This window comes from Rhinoraja longicauda, chromosome 12 (assembly GCF_053455715.1).
Source record: "Rhinoraja longicauda isolate Sanriku21f chromosome 12, sRhiLon1.1, whole genome shotgun sequence".
Taxonomy (NCBI): Eukaryota; Metazoa; Chordata; class Chondrichthyes; order Rajiformes; family Arhynchobatidae; genus Rhinoraja; species Rhinoraja longicauda.
Window position 1 is genome coordinate 14,849,527 of NC_135964.1, and position 20,619 is coordinate 14,870,145.

The 20,619-nt window shown below is 41.8% G+C and overlaps 1 protein-coding gene across 2 annotated transcripts in view; it reads right to left on the reverse strand.

Annotated features, from left to right (window-relative positions):
- Positions 1-2,229: 2,229 nt before the first annotated feature.
- man1a2 (mannosidase, alpha, class 1A, member 2) overlaps positions 2,230-20,619 on the reverse strand; it is a 112,113-nt gene continuing 93,723 nt past the window's right edge. For both annotated transcript variants that reach the window (XM_078409113.1, XM_078409114.1), the window contains 4 exons: positions 15,558-15,777; positions 12,661-12,833; positions 10,595-10,710; positions 2,230-6,791 (listed from right to left, as the gene is read on the reverse strand). In XM_078409113.1, coding sequence (XP_078265239.1) covers positions 6,659-6,791; positions 10,595-10,710; positions 12,661-12,833; positions 15,558-15,777 — 642 coding nt within the window. In that variant the 3' untranslated portion in view covers positions 2,230-6,658. The remainder of the gene's footprint in view (positions 6,792-10,594; positions 10,711-12,660; positions 12,834-15,557; positions 15,778-20,619) is intronic.

Consider the following 20,619-nt stretch of genomic DNA (forward strand, 5'->3'; position numbering starts at 1 on the left):
TAACCTACATACCTGTACGTCTTTGGAGTGTGGGAGGAAACCGAAGATCTCGGAGAAAACCCACGCAGGTCACGGGGAGAACGTACAAACTCCTTACAGTGCAGCACCCGTAGTCAGGATCGAACCTGAGTCTCCGGCGCTGCATTCGCTGTAAAGCAGCAACTCTACCGCTGCGCTACCGTGCCGCCCGGTATTTAGGGATACTAATAGGAATATTAAAGCATTTGGAGAGCTTTTGTACAGTGCCCTCCATAATGTTTGGGACAAAGACCCATCATTTATTTATTTGCCTCTGTACTCCACAATTTGAGATTTGTAATAGAAAAAAAATCACGTGTGGCTAAAGTGTACATTGTCAGATTTTAATAAAGGTCATTTTTATACATTTTGGTTACACCATGTAGAAATTACAGCAGTGTTTATACATAGTCCCCTCATTTCAGGGCACCATAATGTTTGGGACACATGGCTTCACACGTGTTTGTAATTGCTCAGCTATGTTTAAATGCCTTCTTAATGCAGGTATAAGAGCTCTCAGCACCTAGTCTTTCCTCCAGTCTTTCCATTACCTTTGGAAACTTTTATTGCTGTTTATCAACATGAGGACCAAAGTTGTGCCAATGAAAGTCAAAGAAGCCATTATGAGACTGAGAAACAAGAATAAAACTGTTTGAGACATCAGCCTAACCTTAGGCTTACCAAAAACAACTGTTTGGAACATCATGAAGAAAAAAGAGAGCACTGGTAGCTGACTAATCACAAAAGGACTGGCAGGCTAAGGAAGACCTCCACAGCTGATGACAGAAGAATTCTCTCTATAATAAAGAAAAAACCCAAACACCTATTCAACAGATCAGAAACACTCCTCAAGAGTCAGGTGTGGATTTGTCAATGACCACTGTCTGCAGAAGACTTCATGAACAGAAATACAGAGGCAACACAGCAAGATGCAAACTACTGGTTTGCTGCAAAAATAGGATGGCCAGGTTACAGTTTGCCAAGAAGTACGTAAAAGAGCAACCGCAGTTCTAGAAAAAGGTCTTGTGGACAGATGAGACAAAGATTAACGTACATCAGAGTGATGGCAAGAGCAAACTATGGAGGAGAGAAAGAACTGCCCAAGATTCAAAGCATACCACCTCATCTGTGAAACACAGTGGTGGGGGTGTTATGGCCTGGGCACGTATGGCTGCTGAAGGTACTGGCTCACTTATCTTCATTGATGATACAACTGCTGATGGTAGTAGCATAATGAATTCTGAAGTGTATAGACACATCGTATCTGCTCGAGGTCAAACAAATGCCTCAAAACTCATTGGCCGGCGGTTCATTCTACAGCAAGACAACGATCCCGAACATACTTATAAAGTAACAAAGGAGTTTTTCAAAGCTAAAAAATGGTCAATTCTTGAGTGGCTAGGTCAATCACCTGATCTGAATCCAATTGAGCATGCCTTTTATATGCTGAAGAGAAAACTGAAGGGGACTAGCCCCCAAAACAAGCATAAGCTAAAGATAGCTGCAATACAGCCCTGGCAGAGAAGACACCCAGCAACTGGTGATGTCCATGAATCACAGACTTCAAGCAGTCATTGCATGCAAAGGATATGCAACAAAATACTAAACATGACTACTTTCATTTACATGACATTGGTGTCCCAAACATTATGGCGTCCTGAAATGAGGGGGGTGGGGGGAACGGGACTATGTATAAACACTGCTGTAATTTCTACTTGGTGAAACCAAAATGTATAAAAATGGCCTTTATTAAAATCTGACAATGTGCACTTTAACCACATGTGATTTTTTTCTATTACAAATCTCAAATTGTGGAGTACAGAGGCAAATAAATAAATGATGGGTCTTTGTCCCAAACATTATGGAGGGCGCTGTACGTACACATTTCAAAATATTATTTATTTGATGCGGTTTTGGCTGCTTACTTTTACAGCCTTGACTGAAATCTTCTGTATCCATTCTTGGCCCGAGCAGCAATCCAAAACTGTATAACGTCACCCCTCTTGCCGATCACTTTACAACCAAATGGAAAAGTAATTGAAGATACAAAACAAAATTCTAGTTTCTACATCATCCAATGTGCACACAGACCTTTCATGTAAACACGTGAAGAATTTGATGCAGCATCATAAATCCATTCAGCAGATCTGAATTCACCATGATAGTATTTCAAAAGAAATCTTCTACTGAGATTTTTTTAAACAGAAAAATTTACAATCTTTCACAACTCCATGCCAATAGTCATTTAGAAGGTACAGCAAACAACGTTTTTTCCTTCATGTACATGCCATTATAGATATAACCAAAAATAATGTCGAAATGTAGGAAGCATGCTTTCATCTAGCATAGAAACAAGGAACTGCAGATGCTGGTTTACAAAAAAGGACACAAAGTGCTGGAGTAACTCGGCGGGTCAGGCAACATCTCTGGTCCAACCATCTGCCAATCAAATAAACCTCCTCGCCTGTATCCATCTATCACTCATCCGGCTTTGTCTTGCCTTTCCTCTTTTCCAGCTTTCTTCGCTCCATCTAAAATCAGTGTGAAGGGTCCCGACGTGAAACGTCACCTATCCATGTTCTCCAGAAATGCTGTCTGACCCTCTGAGTTAATCCAGCACTATACATCCTTTTTCATCGAGTGTATCCTGTTCATCACATTTAACAAAGCTATGTTGTGGCCTATCTGTAAAATCGAATGCAGCAACTCAATAAGGTTTCTTTACCTATCCCTCCTCAGCCCACGAGCTCAGCAAGCTGGAAAGGGAAGCAAGGAAAAGAAAAATCATCTCAAAAGGCACAATGGCAGAGTTACTGCCTCGCAACGCATTCTGACTGCAGGAGCGGTCTGTCTAGTTTGCACGTTCTCCCTGTAACTGCGTGGGTTTCCTCTGGGTGCTCCAGTTTCTTCCCACATTCCAAATTGGCCTCTGTAAATTGCCCCTAGCGTGTAGGAAGTGGATGTGAAAGTGGGATAACATAGAACTAGTGTGAACGGGTGATCAATAAACAGTGCGGACTCGGTGGGCCAAAGGTCCGGTTTCCACGCTGTATCTCTAAACTAAACTCTTACGAACATGTTGGCCCGCCTTTTACAAGGATGTTGCCAGGTTGAGAGTACCGTTGCTGTAGGGAAAGTTTGAGCAGGCTAGGACTCTTAGTCCTTGGAGTGTAGGAGGCTTTGGGGTGATCTTGCGTACAAAATCATGAGAGGAATAGATCGGGTAAACACAGTGTCTCTTGCCCAGAGAAGGGGAATCGAGAACCAGAGGACATAGGTTTAAGGTGAAGCGGGAAATATTTAATATGAACCTGAGGGGTAATCTGGGTGGATGTAACAATCTGCCAGAGGAGGTGGTTGAGGCAGGGACTATTACAACGTTTAACAAGCATTTAGACAGGTACATGGATAGGATAGGTTTAGAGGAATAGGGGCCAAATGCAGGCAGGTGGGACTAGTGCCGATGGGACATGTTGGTTGGGCAAAAGGGCCTGTTTCCACCCTGTACGAGTCTATGACTGTTGCATCTCTACCTTTCCAGAAACTGAGTAACCCACTATCGTAAATAGTTATGCCTTAAACTTAGGTCGTGTAATAGTTTGAATTATGCCCAAACATTCCAGTTCAGAGACTATTAGAGTCATAGAGTCTCTGGCGCTGTAAGGCAGCAACTCTACTGTTGTGCCACTGTGACGCACGCAGTGCTTTCTGGGCCTCAAGTGTCAGGGGACACAGGGCAAGTTAGCTGGCTTCACTCGATCTGACCCAGGGATACTTAGGAATTCTTCGTAACAGGTTCCACAATTACAATGGAGGGTCTTCCCAGGTTGGCAATTGATAAATCTACAAGGTTATCAATTTACGTCACAAGATTAAATATCACCACAAACCTTAAAACAAACTTTAAAATAAATTTACATTGTCTCGTTTATAAAAAAAATGTTTCTTTGACAGTATGAAGTTAATCTTGAACCTCAGTAGTGGGAGAATCTAGGACCAGAGGGCACAGCCTCAGAATAAAAGGACATACTTTCAGAATGGAGACGAGGAAGAATGTCTTTAGTCAGTGGGGGGTGAATCTGTGGGATTCATTGCCACAGGCAGTTGTGGAGGCCAAGTTATTGAGTCCTTTTAAAGAGGAAATTGAACGGTTCTTGATTAGCAAGGGTGTCAAAGATTACGGGGGGGGGGGGGGGAGGGAGCAGAATGGGGTTGAGGCGTGATGGAATGGCAGAGCAGACTTGACGAGCCGAATGTCCTAATTCTGCTCCTATGTCTTCAGATCAGTTGTTGAGGAGAGTGGAGTCTTTGCAATATGTTCAAGGAGCGCAGCAGAGATCAGCAGATTTGGGATGTCACCTGCTCAAGCAGGTTAGATAGCACGAGACTGCAGACAGTGATAAATTCCACAAAAAAAGGGTGAAAATAATGGTGAAACAATCTAGTTAAGGTGTATGAGAAATAAAAAGAGCAGCAGGCAAGAAAGTATAAAACAAAAGAAATAATCTTCCCTGGAAGATAGAGGGGAATACAATTATTTATTAGTTTCAGGAGCCATTCTGTTTAAATATGAGAATTATCCATTTTATAAATGGGCGGCACAGTGATGCAGCTGTAGAGGTGCTGTCTTGCAGCACCAGAAACCCGGGCTGGATCTCGACTATGGCTGCTGTCTGCACCTTCTCCCTGTAACCACAGAGGTTTTCTCCGATGCTCTGGTTTCCTCCCATATCCCAAAGGTCCATGGGTTTGTCAGTTAATTGGCTTCTGTAAATTGCTTCCAGTGTGTAGGATAGCGCTAGTGTGAACGGGTGATCGATGGTCAGCGTGGACTTGGTGGGCCGATGAGACTGTTTCCACGCTGTATCTCAAAACTGATCATCACAGTTTTCAAAGATTAAGGATGGTTAGTTTAAGGGAAGGATGACGCGATAACTGATTTTTTGAAAGGGGAGGGATTGAAACCTAAACAGGGAATATTTATAATACAACCATGGGGGCTGGGCAAATATTGTGGATGTCAATATTTACTTTGTTCTGCATGGGTTTGGCAGGGATTATGAAATGGTAATGTTCCATTTACTTATTACAATTCAGTTTCCTGCAGCTGTAAATTGGCTCTCGAGGAAAGAACACCTCTTCCCTTCCACTGGATCCCTTGAATTAAATGTAACGCAGTTGATCAAAGCAGGGGATAAGTTCTTTTTGAACTTCTAGCAAACAGAAGGTAATAGAGTAAACATAAATCCTCAGAGAGACCAGCATGTTTAATCATTAGGTACACTTTTGTTTCAGTATGCATACATTCTACTCCTAATAATTCAAAGTCACATTTGCACTAAATAACTGAAATGCTCATAAATCTGAATTAAGCATAAATAATACATCATGCTGGGAATTTGGAGCTAGAATATTTTTTTTGTTGTTGAAATTCCAGGTAATTTAAGCAACTGAGTTAAGAGGAGCAGATTGTATAAAATAAATATATATTTTTAAGAAGTTTGGGGAAGTGAGAGACAAGCAACGTTTTTGCAGGATTCATTCCGGGTAACTTCTGAAATGTTTCACAGAACTTGATTGAGTGATGCTCACAATACAGATGTCTGTTTCCTCTTTAACACTGTAAAAGATGTGTACAAACTCCAGGAAGTGTGGATTCTCTCTCGTTTGGACGTCTAGCCTCAGGTGCTGAAGAACACCTTGATTAATCTTGAACACCAGCCAATTGTGAACCAAAAGATTAAAATCAGCCACCTTCTTGCCATTTTATCTCAATTCAGTGGCTCGGCCTCAAATGAATTCACCATCTGTGGAAACTAATACTGTACAATAATAAGTGCCACAGTTTCCCTGTCCAAATGAGAACAGAAACATCCTGGAAAAAGAACATCATTTTTTACAATACTGGAAAATACACTACAAGATTAAAGTTCTTCCAAAATAAACCAAGAATGACGATCGACTGTGCCTTCTCATTTGAAACAGTGATACCAATAATCTTTGGGGAAAAAAAACAACACAGACTTCTTTATGAGTAAAGAAAATTTGCAAAGTGCAGAGATATTACAAGCACACTTATACTGGTAAGATTCCACCAATCCCAATATATCAGCAGTCTTATGCTACATCAGAACAGGAACAAACCCCCTGTTCAATAAGGAAGCAGCCACTTGCAAGGATTATCCCTACAAAAATTGAAAGATCTTTTTTTTTTTGGCTAGGAAGAACCGTGTATAGACCGACTCCACAAAAGGGATACCATTTCTTTAAAAACTGAGGCTTTTCCACTCTTGCCAGGGACTCAATGGCTTTAGGTAGTGCAGAAGAAAAAAATCCTGTACTACTTACATACATCTAGTGCTGTTAAGCTTTCTTTGAACATCAGTCATACAGTTAATTGTACAGCAGTCACACTGTACTGATTGCCAACTACACCATGGTAAACTTGTACATTCATTGTTACTCTGCTGTGAAAGATGCATTATCCCCCAGTAGTCCACATCTTTCTTGCATGATTTAAACCTCAAATCAATCAAGTCTTGTTGATTAGGATCCTTTCTTTCCTCTGAAGATGAGTTGCACTTGTCCTGCTAGCACTACGACATAACAGCGGAGTTCACCTCCAGATCTCTTACAGTCCTCATTGAAATACTATATTTCCAGACAGGGTAGTGTTCATAGAACGTAAAATAGGAAGAGGATGAGCTTCTGTGTTAAAAACCCAATAGTCCAAGGGCAAGAGGTCATCACTAGAAAACAGGAGGTACAGGTACCTGAAATTAAAGAAAAACACATTTATGTCATGAAACTCTAATTACAGCAGAAAATGTGTCTAAATTAAAAAAATTAATAGTCATAGTCATAGAATCATAAAGGCCCTTCCCCCCCAACGCCCACTCTGAACAACAAGTCCCATTGACACTTGTCACACCTGCCTGTGCTTGGCCCATATCCCTCAAAACCTTTCCTATCCATGTACCTGCCCAAATGTTTTTTTTAAAGTTGTGATAGTACCTGACTCAATTACCTCCTCTGGCAGCTTGTTCTATATACCTACCACCCTTGGTATAAAAATGTTGCCTCCTCAGGTTTCTATTAAATTGTTCCTCCCTCACCTTAAACCTAGGTCCTCTGGTTCTCGATTTCCCTACTCTGGGCAAGAGACTCTGTGCATCTACCTGATCTAGTCCATTGTGAAATTACATTGCTGCCTCCACCACCAAAATGATCACGTGACTTGATATGGAGAACAGTAAAAACTTGGGACCCAAGCCTATTGGACCATCATACAAATCAACCTCCCTCCCACTGACTCCATCTGCACTTCACGATGCCTCCGCAAGCCCACCAGCATAATCAAGGACCAGTCTCACCCTGATCATTCCCTCTTCTCCCCTCTGCCATCAGGCAAGAGGTCCAGAAGTCTGAAAACGCACACCTCCAGATTCAGGGACAGTTTCTTCACAAGTGTTATCAGGGAACTGAACTATCCTCACACCAGCTAGAGAGTGGTCCTGACTTCCCATCTACCTCATTAGAGACCTTCAAACTCTCTTTAATCGGACTATACTTTGTACTAAATGTTCTATCCGTTATCCTGCATCTGAATACTGTAGATGGCTTGATTGTAATCATGTATAGTCGTTTCGCTGACTGGATAGCACGCAACAAAAAGCTTTTTGCTGTACTTCGGTACACGTGACAGTAATAAACTAAACTGGATAAGCTTAGCTAGAAGAGCCAAGGGAGGTTATTAAATAAGACATGCATTTTGTTAAGCAAAATATTGCACAGCTATTTAACTTAAATGTGCTTGAAAATTATGCATTTTTCTTTGTTCAAATAATTTTTAAGATCATGACGGAAATAGATAGGGTGAAAGCAAAGACTCTTTTACCCAGAGTAGGGGAAATCAAGAACCAGGAGACAGTGTTATTGTGAGAGGGGAAAGATTTAATAGGAACCCAAGGGGCAACGTTTTCACACAGAGGATGGTGGGTATTGGAACGAGCTGCAAGAGGTGAGACAGATCCTATAACAACATTTAAAAGACATTTGGACAGGTACATGGGTAATGAGGTTGTCTTTAAGGATGTAGGGCGAATTGGACTAACATAGATGGGGCATCCTGGGCTGCATGGACAAGTTGGGCCGAAGGGCCTTTTTCAGTGCTGTACTAAGATATTGTCAAGCTGGAAAGGGTAGTCAAGAATCAAGAGTGTTTTATTGTCATGTGTCCCAGATAGAACAATGAAATTCTTACTTGCTGCAGCACAATAGAATATGTAAACATAGTACATGTAAACAATATGATAGAGAGAAAAAAAAAAGTTCAGTGTGTATATATACACACATACCCATAAGTACACACACACACACACACACACACACACACATTTATATATATATACACACACGCATATATATATATATCCATATACACACACACATATATATATATACACATATACATATACATATCCATATACATACTGTATATAAACACATATATATACACACACTCAAAAAACAAACAAGAGAAGATTTACGAGGATGTTGCCAGGACTAGAGAGTGTGAGTTATAGGCAGAGGTTGAGTAGGCTGGAACTCTATTCCTTGGAGCACAGGAGGATTAGGGGTGATCTTATAGAGGTGTATAAAATCATGAGAGGAATAGATTGGGTAGATGCACTTGAGTCTCTTGTCCAGAGTAGGTGACTCAAGGACCAGAGGACATAGGTTTAAGGTGAAGGGGAAAAGATTTGATAGGAATCTGAGGGGTAACTTTTTCTCACTAAGGATGGTGGATGTATGGAACAAGCTGCCAGAGGAGGTAGTTGAGGCAGGGACTATCCCAACATTTAAGAAACAGTTAGACAGGTACATAGATAGAACAGGTTTGGAGGGATATGGACCAAATGCTGGCAGGTGGGACTAGTGTAGCTGGGACATGTGAGCAAGTTGGGACGAAGGGCCTGTTTCCACACTGTATCACTTTATGACTTTATGGCAATGACTACATATCCTCCAAAGAATATGCATTTGTTTATGGGAGATTATAAATTTTATTCAAAACATGGAATATCTATATGAGTGAAAACATGAACCCCCGTGAGAATGCAGTAAATTGCTTTCTCGCCTGCATCAGAACGGGGAGACAAGGAGACACTATTGCCATTCTGAGTGAGGCAAAAAGAGGAGAGAGTGAAGGCAAGGAACTGCAAGGCACATGATTGAGTTCCAAGTCAACAAATAATAATAATAATAATAATGTATTTTATTTATATAGCGCTTTTCATATACTCAAAGACGCTTTACAGAGATTTAGAGAACATAGGGAAATGAATAAATAGATAAATAAGTAAATAAATAAACGAACAGAGAAAGGAGACAGAAGGTGAGGTGACCTTCAGTGGTTGAAGGCAGTACAGAACAGGTGAGACTTCAGCGATGTTTTGAATGTGGTGAGTGTGGAGGAGTCTCTAACGGTTTGGGGTAGTGAGTTCCATTGGGTGGGAGCAGCGATGGAGAAAGCCCTGTCCCCCCAGGATCTGAGTTTGGTCCGGATGTGGGGGGATAGGAGATTGGCAGCAGCGGAGCGGAGGGTGCAGGTGGGAGTGTGCCTGTGGAGGAGGTCGGTCAGGTAAGATGGGGCCAGGTTATGGAGGGCTTTGTAGGTTATGAGGAGGATTTTGTACTGGATTCTCTGGGGGATGGGGAGCCAGTGGAGTTTATAAAGGACGGGGGTGATATGGTCACGGATCGGGGTGTGGGTGAGTAGACGGGCAGCGGATCCGCCTGATCTGATGAGTTCCTCCAGCACTTTGTTTTTTGCTCAAGATTCCAGCAACCGTTGTCTTGACTCTACATTGTATTGGTGACAGCCTCTTGCCATTATTTCTATAATTAGGGGTATTTTGTATTATTGTGCTACTGATATTGTATTCGCACTACTGATAGCTACTGTTTTTCCTCATATTCCGATTGATTTTTTTAATAGCATATATACCTTTAGATCATCACTAACAATGAATATTTCCAAATGTTTAGTTTTAGTTTAGAGATAGTGTGGAAACAGGCCCGTCAGCCCACCGAGTTTGTGCCAACCAACAATCATCTGTGCACCAGTTCTATCCTCCACACTAGGAACCATTTTACTGAAGCTAATTAGCTGACAAATCTGCACATCTTTGGGATGTGGGAGAAATCCAGAGCACCCAGAGAAAACCCATGCAGTCACGGGGAGAACGTACAAACTCCGCACAGAGAGCACCCATAGTCAGGGTGGAGCCCGGGTCTCCGGCGCTGTGAGGCAACAACTATATGATACATATTGCGATCCTGTAAAATGTTATTGTGGGAACAAGTGGTGAAATCTGCTGGAGGAACTCAAAATGTTCATGATAAAATGACAGTAGCTTCAATACTGTTAAGAATTATTTTTCACATTTTAAAATATTAAAGGGAAATATGGTAACCAGGTAATATTATAACAAGAACCAAGGTGAGCACAAAATATCCTATTAAAAAGTTACTGGCAGATATCTAGTGGCTGTTAAATTTATTTTTTGCTCACTTTAGTGTCTCAGCCAAGAAGAAACTCTGCTGTACATCATCGTAGGCTGGTGATGAAGAGTAGACATCTTTGACTCCTGAAAATCCCCCGATTACCCTGCAGTATTTGTCGATAGCCTGCCAACAGAAGCACGGTTAGAAAAATGCAGATTTTAAACCAAAGGTTTTGGGGTAATGTCATACAAGAAAAAAAGGTGCTAATGAAACACATATTTACGATTTATTGAAGCAAAGGAATCATAACTAAAACACTAAAAGATTTTGGCAACGTACCTAGGCTGAAATAATTAGTAGTGACATAATCAGTCTGAAGAAGGGTTCTGACCCGAAACGTCACCTATTCCTTTTCTCCAGAGATGCTGTCTGACTCGCTGAGTTACTCCAGCATTTTGTGTTTATCTTCAGTATAAACCAGCATCTACAGTTCCTTCCTACATGATTAGTATTACTTTAAGGTTTAATTTAGAGATACAGCAGATTTATCTTTCTCTCTCAACCCACTCGGGCTCACCGAATCCATGCCGACCACATTAGTTCAATGTTATCCCCACATTCCCAACCACTCCCTACACATTCGGGACAATATTACAGAGGCCAATTAACCTATCAAACCACACATGTTTTTAGGACATGGGAGTAAACTGGAATACCGAGAGGAAACCCACACAGTTCTTGGTTCTTGGTCCTCCAAAATATTCCAAATGGAATTTAAACTGGAGGTGGGAGTTACAGGGAGAACATGCAAACTCCACACAGCCAACATCTGAGGTTAGGATCAAACCCAGGTCTCTGGTGCTGTGAGGCAGCAGCTCTACCTGCTGCGACACTTTTATTAGAAACATAACTGGGTCTTACAATCTCTTTGGAAAATTATAAACAAGTGCTATTTTGTACCTGAATAATGATAATTGAAGAATTTAAAAGTGAGAAATTCTCAATAATTGCAAAGTCTCTCTTAAAATACAACACTTGAAGTGCAGTAAAATTTAATTTGAGTATTTTTTTTAAATGAACTAATCAATGAAATTAGCTCTAATATTCAGAACTTAACAGGAAATTTTTAATATAATGAAAAACATAAAATTACCATCAAATAAATCTGTTCCATCCACATTTACCCATAGGTACCTTTGAGAACTTACCACGGAAGCAAAGTACATATACTTTTAATATTTTATGCCTGTCTAAATCAAGGTAACACTCTAAAAAAACAAAAATCAGCCCCTTTTCCATCTGAAAACAGTACGTGGGCTCAAATGTTTTAAAAATCAGCTTTACACTGCCAATAAAATGGATATCTTAAAAGTCTAGCACAATTTCATAGCTATTTTAGTATCACTTTCCTGCAATACTACAGTCACATAAAGACAAATACATTGAATGTTTTGTCTTACAGTATGTAATTCTGTTTATAGATTTTCTTCACGGTAATGACAATTAATTACTTCTTACTTTAATTCAAAGATCCATTTATTTAAGACTACATTGTTTATAATGGAAATTTGTTTGTTTCTATAAACCATCAAAAGTGATGTGCAGGGGCTCTGTAAATTGAACTATTAAATATTTTTCAAAGATAACCAAATTTCCTTCCCGTTCTTTCCAAGGATTTGAAAAAAAGATGCCTGTTACATCTTCCACAGGAAACAGACAGTGACGGCTACAACCAAATTCAAAGACTGGATAGAGTGGATGTGGAGAAAATGTTTCCACTTGTGGGAGAATCTAGGGCCAGAGGCCACAGCCTCCGAATAAAAGGATGTACCTTAAGAAAGGAGATGAGGAGGAATTTCTTTAATCAGAGGGTGGTGAATCTGTGGAAGGCGTTGAGTATTTTTAAGGCAGAGATAGATAGATTCTTGATTAGTATGGGTGTCAGGGTTTATGGGGAGAAGGCAGGAGAATGGGTTGAGAGAGAAAGACAAACCAGTCATGATCTAATGGCGGAGTAGAATTGATGGGCTGAATGGCCTAATTCTCCTGCTAGAAACTATGACAGAGGAAAAAGGCAAGTGATACTCAAAATTACTTTTTCTTTCTCCCACAATGTGACAGTGCGTTTCTCACCTGAGCTGCCTCCCAGCCCCACTGCCTGTACTTGGGGTCGTGGGTGAATCTCCACATGTACCAGTAGGTTTCTATGACTTCTGGCCGAAGGATGTAGTATTTCTCATTTTGCCGCAGTGCCACTCCTTCCGTCCCACCTTCAAATTTGAATGCCTCGGGGCCCAACTTTAGCACTGGAAAATATTTTTTTTTGGAAAGAAATAAAGAAAATCAGCATGATAACAGGCAAACAAATCAAAGCAATTCAAAATTCTTCGGCTTCTAATTGTCCATGCGAAATATCACTTAAAGTTGTTATTAGTTCAAAGGTTTCAAAGGTCTTTTATTGTCACGTGTACCAATTAAGGTACAGTGATATGCGAATTACCATACAGCCATACGAAGAAAAAAAAGCAACAAGACACACAACTACATAAAAGTGAACAGAAACATCCTCCACAGAGGATTCCCCACATTCATCACTGTGATGGAAGGCAAAGAAAGTCCACACTACTTCCTCTTTATTCTCCCGCGTCCGGGCGATCGAAGCTCCCGCGTCGGGGTGATCGAAGCTCCCGCATCGGGGCGATTGAAGCTCCCGCGTCGGGGCGATCGAAGCTCCCGCGTCGGGGCGATCGAAACTCCTGCGGCTTGGAGTTCGCGAAGTCGGTCTCTGACCAGAGACCGCGAGCTCCGTGATATTAAGTCCACCGGATCCCACGGTTGGAGCTCCGAGGTCAATCCCTGGCAAAGGGAATGCGAGCTCCATGATGTTAAAGTCCCGTAGGCTCCCCGCGGTTGAGCTCTCAAAAGTCGGTCTCCAGCAAAGGCCGCCAACTCCTCGATGTTAGGCCACAGTGTGGACGGAGATACGATACGGGAAAAGAGCGCATCTCCGTCAAGGTAAGAGATTAGAAAAGGTTTCCCCCGACCCCCCCCCCCCAAATAAAATAAGCTTAAGAACACTAAAAACATACATTTAACACGTACCATTAAAACACAAAGAAGGGACAGACAGACTGCTGGCGAGGCAGCCATTGCTGGCGCCACCCGGTGGAAGTTAATACCATGCTTTGATCGGTAGCTACATAGAAAAAGTTTAAATCTTGTTTTAATTTTAAATTTTAAAGTAACTGAGATGCTAGGTGCAGCCTTTTGAAGGCAGCCCAGTGGTGCAGCTGTAGAGCTGTTGCCTCATAGCACCAAAGACCTGGGTTCAATCCTGACCCCAGGTAAAGTTGTGCGCAGTTTGCACGTTCTCCCTGTGACCACGTGAGTTTCCCCCGGTTTCCTCCCACATCCCAAAGATGTGCGGGTTTCTAGGTTAATTGTTCTCTATAAATTGCCCCAAGTGTGTCGGGAGAGGATGCGAAAGTGGGATAACATAGAACCAGTGTGAACTGATGATCGATGGTCAATGTGGACTTGATGGGCCGAAGGGCCTGTTTCCTCGTTGTATCTCTGCACTAAACTAAGCACAGCTTCCCCATATCAATCTATTACTAAACAAGGATGGAGATGACAGCGACGGGGAATTAAATTACAACATCATTCCCAGTAAGGATCTTTGATATGGAAAGTAAGGCGAGACCTTTCAAATGAACAACTAAGTAATTTAAGCAGATAACTATGGTCAGCTTAAAGGTTATCAGGGCCTTAATGAATAATAAAATCAGTATGTCAGCTAGCACTCATGGACTGAGATAAAGTTAACATTCTAGTTTGAAGACTTGACAAAGCTTTGATCAAGGGTCATCAACCGGCAATGTCAACTGTTTCTCTTCCATTGTTACTGTCTAACTTGTTGATTTCCAGTATTTTCCCATTCTTATTTCAGATTTCCAGCACAGACAGTCCTTTTAAAAATAAAATCAGCACCTGTTCTATTCTTCTGACAACGCGGCAAATAATTTAATTCTTGTTTGTAATGCATGACACAGGACAGCAGAATCCGAACGCTTCATCAATTCTTTATCAGAACGCTTGGGCGGATTTATTAGTGACAGGAAAGGTTCCGAACCTCAATAAATAACTACTACAAGAAATTTGCCTAAAAATAATGTTGAAGGTGACAGCTTCAAAGTTAAAACCTTGGACATTCTCTGCAGTCTTCTTTATATGGTCTCATGAATGCATTCCATCAATGCTTTGGATTGGATGCAAAGACTGAAAATATAATGCAGTAAATATTGGGAGTTATTCAGCGAGTCAGGCAGCATCTCAGTAGAACATAGACACGTGACATTTAGGGTCAGGATCCTTCTTTAGTCTAAAGGAAGGTCCTGACCCGAAATGTCACTAACCCATGTTCTACGGTGATGATGCCTGACCCACTGAGTTACTTCAACACCATGTCTTTTTTGGTAAACCAGCGTCTGCAGTTCCTTATTTCTCCATGTAGTAATTAATACTGCATTCAGATAGCACATAAAACACTTCTTCAAAGTGCCATTCCTTCAAGTTTTTTTTTTACACAAAGTGTGATGGGTGCCTGGGTTGCACTGAAAACGGTGGTGGATGAGGCAAATGCTATAGTGGCATGCAAGTGGCTTTTAGATAGGCAAAGATAAACACAAACTGTTGGAGTAACTCAGTGGGTCAATCTCTCGAGAAAATGGATAGGCGACATTTTGGGTCGGGGCCCTTCTTCAGACTGTGTCCGACCCACTAAGTTTCTCTGGCATTTTATGTCTGTCTATCTTTGGTATGAACTTGCATCTGCAGTTCATTTTGATTAAAGAAAGACACAAACTGCCGGAGTAACTCAGCGGGACAGGCAGCATCTCTGAAGAGAAGGAATGGGTGACGTTTCAGGTCAAGACCCGTCTCTTTTTTTATTACATCTTTTAGATGGGTACATGGATATGTAGGAAATGGAAGGGAAACTAGAATAATGATGTTCTGTGCGATCGTCTTACCTGTTTTGTCGTATGACTGGTGGCAGGTGTGAGCGATTTCTGCACCTAGCTGCAGGTAATGTCCTGCTTTATCGTCCGGGGATCCATCTGCCCCAAGAGCAAACATTCCTCCAGCAAAGCACGTCAGGTGACCCATTTTCCTCTCAAGGTGACCATTCTTCCATTCGCCAATGAAAGTCAAACCACTGTTTGATTTTCTTATCAGATGCTTTTCAATAGCCTATCAAAAATATAAACATTACATTGGCAGGAGTCCAAGTGCCACAAGTCATTTTTAGATTTTTTCAGGTAGAAGAGTCAGGTATGAATATGGTACAAGAGGTATGAATAGGAGTACAGACCTTCATGGTCAGGGTAAGAACTCTACAAATATTTTATTTTAATTTAGAGATACAGCACAGAAACCGGTTCATCAGGCCATTGAGTCCGCACTGACCAGCGATCCCTGCACACTGGCATGATCCAGCACACTAGGGAAAATTTACAATCTTTACCGAAACAAATTAACCTACAAACCTGTATGTCTTTGGAGTGTGGGAGGAAACCGGAGCACCTGGAGAAAACCCACGTGGTCACGGGGAGAACATACAAACTCCGTACAGAAAGCACCCATAGACAGGATTGAACCCAGGCCACTGTAAGGTAGCAACTCTACCACTGCGCCACCTTGCCATTTAGTTGTCCATAACAACTGGGACTTGAAAATGGTGCCAATGCTATCTCAGTGTACGACTTCTATACCCTTGTACTGTATCTGAGATGCTTATCTAAGATGCATCTAAGTGCTTATGTATAGTGATATGTACTGAACTGTGTACAAAAATGAATTTGACTGTAGTTCAGTACATGTGACAAATAAGGTGCCTTTGGAATCAATGTTGCAGGTTTGTAGGAGTTTGGTTCGGCTGCTTTTAGAGTATTGTTTGTAGTTCTGGTTGCCACATTACAGGAAGGATAGGGAGGCTTTGGAAAGCATGCAGAAAAGGTTTACCAGAATGCTGCCAAGATTAGAGCGTATTAGTTTCTGAGAGAAGTTGGACAAACTTGGATTTCTTTTTCTGGAACATCGAAGGTTGCAGGGGGACCTGATAGAAGTAAATCGGAATTGAGGACCAAAGGACATAGGTTCATGGTGAAGGGGAAAAGATTTAATAGGAATCCGAGGGGTAACTTTTTCACTCAGAGGATGGGTGATATATGGAACAAGTTATCAGAGGAGGTAGTGGAGGTTGGGACTATCCCAACGCTTAAGAAACAGTTGGACAGCTACATGAATAGGACAGGTTTGGAGGGATATGGACCAAGCGCAGGCAAGTGGGACTAGGGTAGCTGGGACATTGTTGGCCGAGTTGCGCCGAAGGGCCTGTTTCCATACTGTATCACTCTATGACTCTCTATGACTATATAAAATTGAGAGGCTTAGATAGGATGGATGGTCAGAGCCTTTTATCCCCCAGAGATGTCAAACACTAGGGGGACAGCTTTAAGGTGAGAGGCACAAAGTTTAAGGGAGATGTGCGGTGGAAAGCTTTTTTTTACACAGTGGTGGATGTCTGGAACACGCAGCCAGGGGTGATGTTGGAAGAAGATACAATAATGAAGTTTAAGAGGCTTTTAGATAGGCACATGGATATGTTGGGAATGTAAGGGTAAAGATCACACGCGGGCACATGAGATTAGTTCATCTTGACATCATGAACGGCACAGACATTTCAAGAGTTAGATTTAGCTCTTAGGGCTAAAGGAATCAAGGAATATGGAGAATAAGCAGAAACGGGGTCCTGATTTTAGATGATCAGCCATGATCATATTGAATGGCGCTGCTGGCTCGAAGGGCCGAATGGCCTACTCTACACCTATTTTTCAATGTTTCTATGACATTGTGAGCTGTCCTTGTGCTGTACTATTCTATGTTCTATATAAGCATTTTGTTTGGCAAAGACATTGTGGGTTGAAGGGCCTCTTCCTGTGCTTCACAGTTCTATGGTCTAATGGTGAACTTCATGAATTTTGTAAACCAGCAGGCTGCATTTCCCAGCAAGTTCCAATCCACAAACTTAGGGCAAAACAATGTGAAAGCCACTTGTGAAGGCAGAGACACGGGTTTGATCCCGACTATGAGTGCTTCTGTACGGATTTGTACATTCTCCCCGTGACCTCGTGGATTTTCTCCGAGGTTTTCGGTTTCCTCCCACACTCCAAAGACGTACAGGTTTGTAGGTAAATTGGCTCGGATTTGTATACTCGGTATAAGTGTAAATTGTCCCCTAGTGTATGTAGAACAGTGTTAATGTGTGGGGATCTCTGGTCGGCGCGGACTCAGTGGCCCGAAGGGCCTGTTTCCGTTCTGTGTCTCTAAACTAAACTAAACTAAAGCAATAGTGTTTGCTTTGTACCCAAAAAAATGCTGGTCTGCTGTATTGGCACCAACCATCACAAAAAAATGGTTACGTTTCTCAGGCATGGACTGAGAAAACACTGTGACAAGATATAAGCAACTTTGATATGCAAACAGCAAATGAAAACATAACACATTTTCACTTTGCTTAAAGGGTAATTGCCCCTAGTTTGTAGTGAGTTGATGAGGAAGTGGAATAATATAGAACTAGGAATAGGGGCGGCAGTGGTGTGGCGGGAGAGGTGCTGCCTCACAGCACCAAGGTTCAAGACCCAGGTTCCATCCTGACTCTGGGTGCTGTCTGTATGGAGTTTGTATGCCCTCCCTGTGCCCGAGTGGGCTTTATCCGGGTGCTCCGGTTTCCCCCCACACTCCAAAGGAGTAGAGGCTTGAAGGTTAATTGGCTTTGGTAAAATTGTAAATTGTCGCTGGTGTGTAGGACAGCGTTAGTGCACGGGGTGAACACTGGTTGGTGCAGACTCGGTGGGCCGAAGGGCTAGGCCAGTTTCCGCACTGTATCTCTGAAGTCTAAAGTCTAAACAATCGTGAACCGGTGATCGATGGTAGGTGTGGACTCAGTGGGCTGAGGTGTATCTTTCTTTCAATCAATTCAATCAAGCAATCATGTCTACCGGGTGGCACCAGCAATGGCCGCCTCGCCAACAGTCTGTCCCTTCCTTCTTTTGTTGTTTGTTCGTATGTGTTAAATGTATGTTTTTAGTGTTCTTTAACTTGTTTTATGTGGGGGGGTGGGGCTGGGGGAAACTTTTTCTAATCTCTTACCTTGATGGAGATGCTATTTTTTTTGTATCGTATCTCTGTCCGCACTGCGGCCTAACATCGAGGAGTTGGCGGCCTTTGACTTTTGAGAGCTCCACCGCGGGGAGCCTATAGGACTTACCATCATGGAGCTCGCGATCCCTTTGCCAGGTGGTCGTCCTCGGAGCTCCAATTGTGGGTGCTTGTGGACTAGCATCACGGAGCCCGCGGTCTCTGGTCAGAGACCGGCAACTCCAAGCCGCTGAGGTTTCGACCGCCACGACGCGGGAGCTTCGACCGCCCTGACGCGGGAGCTTTGACCACCGACTGCGGGAGCTTTGACCACCGGCTGCGGGAGTTTTGATCGCTCCTATGGATGGTTCGACTGCCCCGACCACGGGAGAAATAATGAGGAAGAAGAATGGACTTTTTTGCCTTCCATCACAGTGAGGAATGTGGGGAATCCGCTGTAGTGGATGTTTATGTTAACATTTATGTATTTGTGTGTCTTGTTGCTTTTTTTTCCTATGACTGTATGGTAATTTGCATATCACTGTACCTTAATTGGTACATGTGACAATTAAAGACCTTTGAAGTCTTGGAATTAAGAAAAACAATTCAGCCTTTTCCCACTTAGTGTAAAGTAATCTTGCACTTAGTAGTTAATAGCAACTAACTAATCAACCACTACACCTGTAGGTATAGATGCCCTCTCTCCTTGCTGAGAGTCACTCCAATTAATTTTTCAACACATGCTGGAAAGGATGCAGAGGTTTTGTGCTGGAAAGTGTGCAGTGAAGATTAACAGGCCTGTTGGCAAGACTCGAGAGCCTGAGCTATAGAGAAAGATTGTGCAGGCTAGGACTCTATTCCCTGGAGCGCAGGATAAAGGGGTGATCTTATACAGGTGTATAAAATTATGAGAGGAATAGGTCGGGTAAACGCACAGACTCTCTTGCCCAGAGTAGGGAAATCAAGAACCAGAGGACATTGGTTTAAGGCGAGTAGCATCCCCCCTACTCCTGATGCTTGATCACAAAAAATAGTTGAATCTTGAGTATATAGTACTGAGCAATTGCTGCATTGTCAGATGCATTACCTTTCTGAGGAACTGCAGTACCGATGGACTGTCGGCACTCCGAGAGATCTTACGGCACTACAAAGATCACCAGGGTGCCTAGGACAATACTTCCCCCACAATCAGCATTACCACAGAGAAAATTTACTTTAACAGAATATAACACTGACTGCAATTCAAGACAATGTTATCGTTGTGGAAATTTTAGGACAGTTTAGTTTATTATTGTCACTTTTACCAAAGTACAGTGAAAAGCTTTTTTTGTGCGCCATCCAGTCAAAGACGGGACTATAAATAAATACAATTAGGTTGCCCACAGTGCACATATAAAGGGTACAAAATTTAGTGCAAGATACAAAATTGAAGTCAGATTGAAGATAGTTCAAAGGTCTTTGATGAGATAGATGGAGGTGTGAATGTTACCAAATAAATGTAATTTAAATGATAATTGTTTGCAACAATTTTAAGAAGTCGTTCATTAATATAAACTCCGTCTTGATTTTTAATTTTAACATATTAAGTTGTTATATGAAGGAAACAAGGACTCAAACTCACGCAACAATTTGCTAACAGCCTTTCAAGCCAAAAGAATGAAAATTAACACATACTTGTTACTGAACAATTATGAAGAAAAATCAGCATGCAGAATTATCCACAGTGCATTTTAAAATTTACTTACGCAAACCTTACTTTAGCTAGGCTATTGGACAAAACAAACACCAACAAAATTCCAAACTGCTGTTTTTTTTGTACTATATTGTTTTTTTAAATGTTCGTTCATTATATTACCTATTGAGTACTGTGTTTACACACCTGTAATGCTATTG